At 32.7% G+C, this 12,319-nt stretch overlaps 1 protein-coding gene across 1 annotated transcript; it reads left to right on the top strand.

The window, feature by feature from the left end:
* Positions 1-5,268: 5,268 nt before the first annotated feature.
* On the top strand, positions 5,269-8,030 carry LOC110621675 (ubiquitin-conjugating enzyme E2 variant 1D). The gene is made up of 5 exons (XM_021765952.2): positions 5,269-5,374; positions 5,450-5,493; positions 6,557-6,696; positions 7,103-7,228; positions 7,627-8,030. The coding sequence occupies exons 2-5, from the start codon at positions 5,460-5,462 to the stop codon at positions 7,765-7,767; spliced, it is 441 nt and encodes a 146-aa protein (XP_021621644.1). The 5' UTR covers positions 5,269-5,374; positions 5,450-5,459; the 3' UTR covers positions 7,768-8,030.
* The last annotated feature ends 4,289 nt before the right edge of the window (positions 8,031-12,319 follow it).

Consider the following 12,319-nt stretch of genomic DNA (forward strand, 5'->3'; position numbering starts at 1 on the left):
TAATAAAAACACATAAATGCAAAAGTAATTGAGACAGTTGAGCATAATGAAAGAGTATTACGTCATATGATAAATACCAAATTCAATTCCACCCTTCAATCACTCCATATCAATGTCCTTCTCTATTTTTATTTTTATTTTTTTAAATCTCTCTTACTATTAATGAGAAATTATTTCTGTATCAAAATATAAACACTCCACCAATAAAACATAATCAAACTTAATACTTTTAATTAATTTAATATATATATATTTTTAATTTACTCTTTTTTTCAACAAACTCTAAAAAATTTTAAAAAAATTTTAAAAAAATTTTTAAAAAAACTTGATGTAATTTTATTAGATATTTTTTTATCATGTATAAAATATTTAAAGTAAATGTGAGAATATGGATGTATATGCCTTATCATTGCACTGCACCGATCAAAAACTCAGCAATTTTACTGGATATTTAAAGATAATAGTAGTATAAGGTCAACAAAGACACGTTCGAACCTTAAATTAGTTTATATTTATTGTTTAGATAATCTTAAGAAATCAGAAGCAAGTTGTGTAGCCGCCTAGGTATCTACATGAGATTAATCACAGGAAACAAATGGAAACAAATGGAATCATGCAATTGTGCCACGCGGACATGCAAAAGAGAGCCACATCAAATTAAACTTCAAATAGAAAGCAGCAACTTACCTTATTGTTCTTTCTTGTTTTTTTTTTAACCTGCACAGTATTTTTTAACTTGCAGTAGAATAGCACCATTAAAATGAACTGTTCAGTCCAGTTGGATTTCATCTGTATGGATTTAATTTTAAAATAAGTTAAATTAAAAAATTAAAAAATTTATTAAAAATAAATTTTTAATATTTAAACTCAATCAGTCTAAGCATATGTAGTGTAAACATATTTTTCTTTTTAAATTGAATTGAAATTAGAAAAAAACTAATTAAATTCACACATAAAAATTTTATATCATACCAATAATAATCAACAAATGAATGACTTCAAAAAATAAAAATCAACAAATGAAAAAACTCTATATTTTTTATTTTTCTTATGTCATTTCAATAGGTACTATGATTATCTACAATGTATCATATATTAATAAAAATAAATATAAAAAAATTATAATTTTAATAACTTTCATAATTGAAAATTATCAAATAAAAAAACTTAACATTTAATTAAATTAAAATCTAAATAAATTATATTAAAATTATCTAAATAATAAAATAAATTTACTAAAAATCATACAAAATAAAAAAAATACCAACCAACACCGTATTTCTTCAAATCAACATCATTTAAATTTTATTTAAAAATTAATACATATTTTCTATTTATTCTTTTATTGTCATTAATATCTTAATTTTCATTTATAAAAAATAAAATCAATAAATAAAATGATATTATTTTAATATTTTTAAATTAAATAGTCTGTGAACTCATTCGATTCGATTTGTGTAAACTCGATCTTAAAATAAATTGAATAAATTTTTTTTTAAAAAATAAATCTTAAATCTTTTGTACAGATAAAAAAAATATGGTATCGCCCGAGAAATCCATTAAAACTTGGAGGTCTTCATTAACTGGCCATTCACCCCACAAGTTTATGGATTCTCATGTTAATTTAGAGGTTGCTTAGTTGCTTATCCTCCAGCTGTGTATATCTAGTTTCAGTTGAGGCTTCTTATGTTACCAAATAAAAAAAATTATTACAAGTTATTTAATTTTTAATAAAGCAATATAAGCAGAAAGTGGATTATGAAAAATAATAAGTAAAATTTATTAGTTTAAACATATTAATTATATATTATTAAATTATGTCAAAATAAAAATATCTTAAATAGAATTAAGCATATTTTATATGCACTGAGAAGAGAAAAACTCTATTGAAGAATATTATTTATTTTAATAACAGTTAATTATTTTAATAGTTATAACTATTTCAGTAGTTAATTATCAAATATAGAAATATTTTTATACAATTTACTTTTATAAGCTGAATCAAAACACTAAATATTATTTTTAAAATTATTGTCAAATAAAATATAAATATAGAAATATTAAGTTTCCAACCCAGAAGCTACTTACATTTTTTTTTCTTACTAGAAAGAGAAATAAAACAAACCTGACAGTTAACAGTTTTCTGTCAAATCTATAAATGAAAATCTAGTACAAGATTAATGACATCCCATCAAACACCTAGGTTTCTTGGAATTCATTTTCAATTGGTTAAATAACACATCATGTCTCACATGCATATCAATCTTTATGTGTTTGACAGAAACCTAACCGCTAATCCAATTAAAATTCTCACTTGCTTAACTCAAACTTGAAGAAATATACAAGAGAAAGAGAGGAACAAAAACAAATTTCACTGAATGAGCAATCTAAATCTTATAACGTTTAGTGATCAATTTTTGTTCAGGCAATAGGCAGTGAGCAGAAGATACTACCCGAGATCATGAACTGAACATCTAAGTCCACTGGAATCCTCAAATTCTTGTCAAATTGTGTGAGCTGACAAGATGATATGCAATTGAAGATCACAATTAGTTCCAAGTTGTGTTAACAACCAAAACTCATCAGAAAAATTTAGCTTTTTGAGTGGATATAAAATACCTATAAATTATATTAATAGGTTTTAGCATATTGATATTAAAATCATCTTTAAATTTGAGAAGTAAAAGTTCGTATCAACTAATTATATATATAAAAAAAGTTTATAAATTATACTTTCTTTTTCGGTGGAAAAATAATCAATTTACAGCAGATAACTTATAAAAATTAGAACTTTCAAAATCGTGACACATGTACATGCAAATTGAAAATCTTACTATTTAGTGGATCGAACAGTAAAAAACTCGACCTATCGAATATAAATAATAAGATCAGTGAGTTTATTAAAGTCTAAAATAGACAAACACCTTTTCAAAGACTGGAGAGGATGATCAGACATTCTCAGAAGTCCATACTACAATAAGGTTTTAAATGCCGACGTGACTGACTTCAGTGCCCCAAAGGAGCTTATTTCTATGTAAGTCGAATGAATGAGACACCACTTGATAAAATTAGGGTAAGAATGCCAACCTCCTACGAGTTGGTCATCTCCTTATACAGCACAGGAATCATAAGTGTGTATGCATAGAATACGAACCAGTTAGCTCCGCATTTATTATCCTGTAGCCATCATTAATGTACTGTCTAACATACCTGCACATAAGCATTCCTATCCTATCAGAAGAGGACATGACACCTGGAGTATCAACTTTATTTTAAAGTGTTTATACATCAAATTAACCCTAAAAAGAGGATCTCTTCTTCTGGAGAAAAAATTCTTACAGAGATTACTTTCCTTCACTCCATTAAGTTCTTAGATCTGACTTGAGAGTCTCCACCAGTCCTTGGTAGATCCCTGACCATCTTTTTCATCTTATAAGTCCTCTTCCTCAAAGCCAAACATGGAAGGACCCAACGAATCGATTACAGATCGATGATCAATCCAGCGAATTAGACATCTGCCTAGGTGTCCTTATCTAGACGCCCCACCAGATTTAAGCATTATCGCCAAGCATGGAGAGACCCCATGAATAAACTCCGCCAGATTTTAGCATTATCAATGACTAAAAAGTAATATTAAGATATTATCCTTAATTTATAAAGGGAGTATAAAACACGAATAAACAATCTAGCATCAATTGCTTAATAAGATACTTTGCAACTAGGTATGCAATCAACAGAACAAATCTATATATATGGATTCCATACATAAGTGCAACTCCAGAGTGAAGAGAAAGAGGAAAAAAGAACAAATGTCCATTCAAAACATTTGATATAGCTAGTGAATCGAGACTAGCAAAACAGATATATACCAATACAAGCTTTCGGTTTTCCTAAAGTAGTTTTCCAAGTTCAGAAGAAATTATATAGCCAGACAAACATGAACAGAGTCAGCCTCAACTTTGGCTATGCGTAGTAGCATTACTTAAACCAAATGAAAATACAGACACAATATTAGAGCACAAGTTATTTTTAACAAAACAAGACAAAAAAATAAAATTATTTCTTTAATTAGTATTTATACTTCACAATAAATATATATTTTTTAATTATATATTGTAAGGTTGATGAATAAATTTAATTTCTTATTCATTGATATATACTTATATGGAGTAAGTTAAGTACACAATACTTCATTTTATATTATTCAATGTGAATAATTTCTATCTCTTATAATAAAATTTTATATAATTAATTTGAATAAAATCCACTATTTTAATAGAAATCCTCTCTTTATTAATAAAAATAAAGTTTTCATTAATTTTATTACATTAATATTTTATTTTTTTCATCATTTAATTTATATTTAGTATTAATAAATAACATATTTTTTTAATAAAAATTAAAAATAAAAAAGTAAAATCTAAAATCTCTCGAAACAGAAATCTGTAAGTGCAATATATTATCTATTTATATTTAATGTTTTATTTCTATTTATATTTTTTTTATAAATAAACTAATTTTTAATATATTAAAAAAAACAATTGTAACAACCGATATTAATTATATAATCGATTGAATTAATAAAATTTTAATTTTATAAATAGAGTAATTGTTATTATATTTTAAAGAAAGTAATTGTGACAACCGATATTAACTTGCAAATTAAATAAAAATTAAAATAGTTGAAAACTATTTAATTTAATTTAATTGAGAAAATTTTAAATGAAAAATAATTTAATAATAATGAATTTAATTATTTAAAGTTAAAAAACTTGAAACTTGAAGTTTAATTTATAATTAACTATAAATTAAAACGAGCATTACCCTAATTCCGAGTATAGAGAGGGGCTCCCTGCATTTGTTCAATCTGAAAACATACCAAGTAATATTGAAAATCTAAATAAGAAGAAGCAAATCAAGATCAAAGAAATATTTTTAATCAAGAAAAATAAAATTGCGAGGAAAATATTGTGATATTCTTTTTTTTTTTAATCAAAAGAAAACAGAAAGCCCAATCGGCTAAAATGAGAAATGCCAACCGAAAAGATGGGCTTGGCCTTTGCTTCACGGCATGAACAGAAATGGTCCATGAATGATTCAAAGCTTCATGGGTTTCCATGTGCTCGCTGTATTTTGGAAAGTGGCAGCAAAAATGGATGGACAACCGAAAAATCCAGTCCACTTTGTTCCCCAAAAAATCCCACCCACGACACGACCCAACCACCATCGTCCATTCAGCTAGCCTTTTATGCTCTTTTCCCCCTCCATTTCTTTCTTTCTTTCTTAATCTGCGTCTGCTCTTGCCCTGCCTTCTTTATTCTCAGCTTTGCCTTCGTCGCCTTTTTTTATTGTTCTTAGATTCTCCACCTTTGAGGTTCTGACGCTTCTCTATTCCTTTTCCTTTCACTCTTCAATCAGATCCCAACTAACTCCTTCAGGGAAATTGCAGTGAACCATCCATGACGCTTGGCTCAGGAGGATCCAGTGTCGTGGGTGAGTCCTTCGATTGTATACCACAATAGCCTTTTTGGGTTTTTCATTTCCTGACTCTGATCTGCTGCTTTTGTGGGTTTGATTGTTTTATCCTTTTGAATGTTTATCTGATGCTGGATTATGTTGCTGTGTTGGGTTTATAATGGAATCTATCTGGGTTTTTTTTTCCTTTCTTTTCTTTTTCAAAAAAAATTTTGAAGTCTTTGATGATGTCAGTTTTGTGGCTTTTGGGTGATTCAGACAAATCTGCTTTCTCTTTTTAATTTTTAAACCGATTGCGTGCAGTTCAACTTATTTCCTGGTGGCTTTATCTGATCGGTTTATGTAATGGGGTTGTTCTTATATTATCAAGTGGTGGAAGCTCTATTTGATCCTTTTTCTCCTGTGTGTATTTGGCCAAGAGTTGGTTGTTGTTAAATAAATTGATATCTTCAACCACTTCAATGAAGTTTTCAAGCGTTATTATATCAATTTTTAGGATATGCACATTTATAATGCTAACTTATATGATTTTTTTGGTTTATCTATGTTTACAGTTAGGTTATTGCTTAAATTTAATTCTAAAAGATGGATTCTTTTTTTAAAAGAATTTGGAGTTACCTGTTGTACTCAATTTCAATGTTACAACAGTGCAAGGCTTTAATTAATTCAAAACTGGAGGTTTGGGATTTGGGACAGATAATGAAACATCGGAATACATTTAAGATAGCTTGCATGGTAGAAATGATGAGAAGCAAGAATTGCTGGATTTAGACTAGTTGAGTGAATGCATTAAGGTTGCCATAGTGAACTACTGAACTTCTTTGTGAGTTACTGGTATAAAAAACTAGTTATATGGGATGTGTTTTGTCTTTTATATATAAAGAAGGGGATGCCTGAAGATTGCAGAGTGAGAAGTTTAGTTTGTTGGTTGAACTTTGTATTTTCTTTCAGAAGAATTCTTATGGTTAAACAACTGTATGGAGTATGAATTTGTTTGTTACTTGAAGTCCATTTTGGGGCTTTTTGTCTGGTTAAAATTGCAGAATTATGTATGACACTGACTGTTTGAGTTTCTGAGCAGTGCCTCGAAACTTCAGATTGCTTGAGGAACTTGAACGTGGTGAAAAAGGTATTGGGGATGGAACTGTAAGCTATGGAATGGATGATGGAGATGACATCTACATGCGTTCCTGGACTGGCACTATAATTGGCCCTCACAATGTACTTCTTCTTTCTCTTTTTCCTCTGTGTGTGAGCGAGCAATGACTATTACTAAGCAATTCAAGAAGACGGAACATTAATGTCATGCATTTAAGATATAAACATGCAGTCTATTTGATTTATCATTTGATTTGCTTCATTGTCTTTTGAAATTGGCTTATGCTCAAAGATGGCAAAGAAATGTTGCATTTGGTATTTTGGTTGGTAGCTATGTTCTCAATGTCTCTGTATTCAGATTGGGTTCTAGTCTTTTAAATCTGAGGAGCACATAAAGGTCTTCTTTTATTGGTGACTTTAGGTAATTTGTATTGCAGCATGAAAAGTGCCACTGTTTATATCTTGTGTGGCTTTCTTATATATTACAAAAGTTCAAGAGTTTGACAAATTTACCTCTTTTTTGTGTCAGACTGTACATGAAGGTCGCATTTATCAATTGAAGCTGTTTTGTGATAAAGATTATCCAGAGAAGCCACCAAGTGTTCGCTTTCATTCACGGATCAACATGACTTGTGTTAACCACGAAACTGGAGTGGTATGAATTTATTCAAGAATGCAATTATGTTCCATGTCATAACATTATCCGACTTCATTCTATTACATTGTGCAGGGTGACATATGTACTTTATTGAGTTTTATTTCTTATTATATGATGTATAGAAGTGCTGCTTTTGTTAGTTACCTCTAAATTCTGTGGAATATTCATTAGTGTTGCATTTTATAGAGCACTGCTGTTGTTATGTCATGTGAGATCTAGACCATTTGGCTGTTTCTTGACACTTAATTGAAATGGATTGTATTACGGTTGTAATAAACAGACGGGATTTGGTCCATGTGCTGGTTTATTGATTTGTGTTTGAACTTTGAACTGGAGCATAGCTTCATGTGAATTTGGGAATGTCGCTCTAACATGTTAGCACCTGTTTGCTGCAGGTGGAACCAAAGAAGTTTGGACTTCTTGCAAATTGGCAGCGAGATTACACTATGGAGGATATTCTGACACAGCTGAAGAAGGAGATGGCAGCCCCACACAACCGGAAACTAGTCCAACCTCCAGAGGGTACCTACTTCTAGCTTTAAAGGTCATATAGGTATATATGTATATCATATTGCTTTTGCAATATGCAATATATAGTTTGTACTCCTGTGTTAATTTGGTGAAGTTTGGAACATACAGGGGAATGCCCAAAAAAAGCTTTCTCCAGTTATCTCTCCATGGCTTCATTGTCATTTTGTTTTCTCTTATGAAACTCTGTTCATGGGATGCTGTTTGATTAATGGGATTTATCCGTGTGTCTAATGTTTAAAGTATCTACCAAGTAGTATTTTCAGCTCTAGTTCGGCCATTCTCTAGTCGCTTCTCTGCTTGTTTTCTATTGCCTCTGGCAACTGAAGAGTCAGGAGTGGTACTATTTTTTTTTTTTTTTTAATATGTCTGCCACTTTTTCCTGGAACTTCATTTTGTCTTTTTCTCATTTTGAACTGGAACCAGCTAAGCTGGAGATTTTCTTGGCAATGCAAAGTTGTTAAGGAAGGCAAAAGTTTTGAAGCTTTCTGGATGTTCATGAACTTGTAATTTGTGGAAATGGAGTTGGTAGGTCTTGTATACATCATTAGATAGCTATTGCTGAATGTGGAACTTGGGAACAGAATCCTGTAAATTGAAGTCCATTGATGAAGACTCCCACCTTGGACTTGGACGCTGTCTCTGCGAAGACCACTATTGCTATTATTTTAGTTAGGATTGTGAGTTGTTATTGTGATTGATTTGGATGGTATGAGATTTAGTATCCATTTATTTGCTGAAAATAATTGGAAAATATTTTTGAATGAGATAATTAATTTTTTAAAAAATAAAAATATATTTAACAAATTTATTTAGAGAGGATCATTAAAATGTGAAAAGAAAAAAATTATTTTTCTAAAATATTTAAATTTTTATTTTGATTAGAAAATATTTGACTTGAATATTGAAAAAATATTGAATGGAGTCAAATTTCTAACGTATTTTAATGAATAAGTTATACTAATGCCCCTTTGGATCTCATTACATGTTGATCAACTTGATTTCTAATAATTTCTTTAATTTAAATTCTTATTTTAAAAAAATAATTAGTTCTCGTTTAATATGCATTTTTTTAAAAAAATAAAATTTATTAATAAAATTTAATTTTTTTTACTTATAAAAAATTTATTTGTTTGAAATTAATTAAAATATAATAAAATTCAATTAAATTTTTATATTAAATAAATTAATAATAAATTTAAATTGACTTAATTTATTTATCATTCTTATTATTTTTAAATTAAATATAAATATTTATTTTTATAAATTACAATATTTTTATAATGAAAAAATTATTATTAATATTTTTATAACATTTAAAATAATTTCACATCTTTTACCATTAAAAATATAAAATTGTTTTTTAAATTAATAAAATAATATAATAAATTTTTTAATATAATTATAAATGTATTAAGTATTCAATAGTTAACATTAAATTAAAATAATTTTTTAAATAGGAATTATCAATTAAAAAATAAAAAATAAATTTAAAATTAGAACAAATAAAAAAAATAAAAGATTAAGGAAAAATAAAATAGTTTTCCAAAATTAATTAAATAATTTTAATATAAATAGGTGAAATTATTTTAAAATTCTAGCTATTTTGATAAGATTTATTTTTAATTGAAAATTAATTTTTATAAAAAAATAAAATTTATATTATTATTTTATTAAACATAAAAATTTAGAAAAAATATTTTTTAAAATTAAACATTTTAAATAAAAATTTAATGATAAATTTATTATATAAAAATAAATAAAACATAAAAAATAAATAAAAATTATGAGACTGAATAGTAATTTCATTAAACTTTTTGATGACCGATGGATTTTTTCACCTCGGACCAGGGGCCTAACCACCGCTAAAAGCCCATAACATAGAGGCCCACGTATCTGATATACCCAACAAGCCTGGCTCATTCAACTTTCAAGATCGGGCTCGGCCCAGCTTCTTCATAACGGCCCAGCCCACACGAAACAGGCTCTCTCCTCTCAAGCCTAGCGTCCGGCCCGACTTTCGGCCCAACCCAGGATCCAGAATAATATTCACCAGACAGCCTGGCAGATCCGCTTAAACGTACGCACGAGGAGAATCAGAGGCCGTTACGCATGGAGCAGGCAGCTGATACCCTAGTACCTCCGAATCCGCATGGCAGAGACGCGTGGCCCAATCCTGGAGAGGCCTTTACACGCCACCAGCAAGCAAGACAATGTATAAAAGAGGAGTCCCCTCCTCAGGAAACTTAAGCCTTATTCTGTAATACATAAACCCTTGTAAAACCTTATTCTATTGGATCTCAGATCATCAATTGGCGCCGTCTGTGGGAAACGAAGGAGATCTTTTCATCACCGGAGTTTTCACTTTCAAAACCCACTGAGATCCACGATGGCAAACCACCAAGAAAGTAACCTTAACACCCCAAATGACTTGAGCTCTGCCCAAGAAGGGCAGCAGTTCTCTTTTTCTAGCCCTACAACGCTGAATAACCAAACGCCTATTCCTCTTAATCCCTCACCAAGCTTGGCAGGGAATACTCCCACCATGATCCTGTCCAACCAGGACATTCAAACTATGGCTCTCCAGTTACAGACTACTGCTCACTGGTTGGGGCAGATAATGCAACAGAGGGGACTTAGCACCCCAATGAATACACTCCCAGTGGTGGAAGAACCCAGAACCAATGAGCCCCGACCCACCCCTGACCGCCTCCAAACTAACAGCCATGACGCCAGGGAAGAAGAAGAACCGGAGGCCCGAATCCATGGGAGGAGGGCAAGGGAGTTGATAGAAAATGAGGAGACGGACAACTATTCCACCGAAACAACCAGGGAAACGGGAACTGAAACGGAGGAGGAGGAATGCAGCTTGGGCAAAAGCACCAGCCCTGAAGATGAGAAGATGAACCAAAAGCTGAAAAGGTTGAAAGAGCAGCTCCTAGCCGAGCTAGGTAAGAAAGATCAGAGTCAAACCTCCTTGCCTACTTCTTCTCCCTTCTCAAAGTTAATGCAGCAGGAGACCGTTCCCAAGAAGTTCATGATGCCGCCGATGGCGGCCTATAATGGGGCTGGTAACCCGAGAGAGCATGTCATGAACTATAAGACCTTCATGGAGTTGCAAACTCTGTCAGATGCTCTGATGTGCAAGGTGTTCCCAACAACGCTCTCGGGACCAGCAAGGGCATGGTTCAACAGCCTGGAGGCCGGAAGCATTAAAAGTTTCGGAGATCTTGCCACCCGCTTCATCAGCCGGTTCGTAGCCGGGGTGCCGGCAGATAGGAAGACGAGCTATCTGGAAACAGTGAGACAAAAAACTGGTGAATCCCTCAGAGAGTATGTCGCCCGTTTCAATACGGAGGCCCTGCAGATTCCCGAGCTCGACGAAGGAAGGGCGGTAGAGGCCATGCAAAAGGGAACAACCTCTGTCGAGTTCTTTGGTTCACTGAGCAGGAAACCTCCGACCTCACTGGCCGAGTTGATGAAGAGGGCGGAAAAGTATATAAGGCAGGATGACGCCTTAGTAACGAGTAGATTTGCCAAAGGGGTGGCAGGAAAAGAGAAAGCCCCGGAGGAGGGGAGGCCGGAGAAACACGAGAAGAAGCGTGGAAAGAGGCCTGAGCCGTATAAGCAGGCCTGGGAAAGAAGGGATCAAAGGCCTCCTCCTCCTCGGGTTCTTGAATCAAGAGTACTCCCTCCTTGGGTCTCGGAAAAACCGACTCCATTAAATGCGTCCAGAGCCGAGGTGCTCATGGCTGTCCAGGATAAGGAGTTTCTCCAGTGGCCTAAACCTTTGAAGTCGGAAGCAGACCAACGGAATCCTGACAAGTATTGTCAATATCATCAGACGCATGGCCACGATACCAACAGCTGCTTCCAGTTGATAGCAGAAATCGAGAGGTTGATAAAGAGGGGGCACCTAAAGAATTTTGTGAAGAAATCGGAGGGGCAGATTTAAGGGAAGTATTTGGGGTATTAGATCAGTACAGAATGAAGTTGAACCCAGCAAAGTGTGCCTTCTTCATCAGAGGAGGAAAGTTCTTGGGATACATGGTGAGCGGAAGAGGCATCGAGCCCAATCCGGAGAAGGTAGAAGCCATATTGAATATGCCGGAGCCGACCTGTGTAAGGGACGTCCAGAGATTAACTGGGAGAGTAGTGGCGCTTAACCGATTTATGTCGAGGTCGGCAGAAAAGTGTTTGCCATTTTTCAAAAAATTGAGGAAGGTTCCGAATTTTGAATGGACAGAAGACTGCCAAAAAGCCTTCACAGAGCTTAAGAAATACCTCAGCTCGCCTCACGTGCTCAGCAGCCCCATAAAAGGGGAAGAACTCCTGATATACTTGGCAGCCTCAGAGCAAGCAGTCAGCGCAGTACTAGTAAGGGTGGAAGAAGGAGAGCAGAAGCCTGTCTTCTACGTCAGCAAGGTGCTCAGAGATACCGAAGTCAGGTATTCAAACATAGAAAAATTGGCTTATGCCCTACTGTTGGCAGTCCGGAAATTCAAAGTTTATCTAGAAGGCCACCAAGGAGTTGTGATGACAGATCAACCCCTAAAGAAG

This window comes from Manihot esculenta, chromosome 8, assembly GCF_001659605.2.
Source record: "Manihot esculenta cultivar AM560-2 chromosome 8, M.esculenta_v8, whole genome shotgun sequence".
NCBI lineage: Eukaryota > Viridiplantae > Streptophyta > Magnoliopsida > Malpighiales > Euphorbiaceae > Manihot > Manihot esculenta.

Bases quoted from the DNA above. Each gene is read 5' to 3' on its own strand.
- LOC110621675 (XM_021765952.2), top strand. From the start codon at position 5,460: ATGACGCTTGGCTCAGGAGGATCCAGTGTCGTGG. The intron at 5,494-6,556 runs GTGAGTCCTTCG...GTTTCTGAGCAG, and splicing joins AGGAGGATCCAGTGTCGTGG to TGCCTCGAAACTTCAGATTG. The intron at 7,229-7,626 runs GTATGAATTTAT...TGTTTGCTGCAG, and splicing joins TTAACCACGAAACTGGAGTG to GTGGAACCAAAGAAGTTTGG.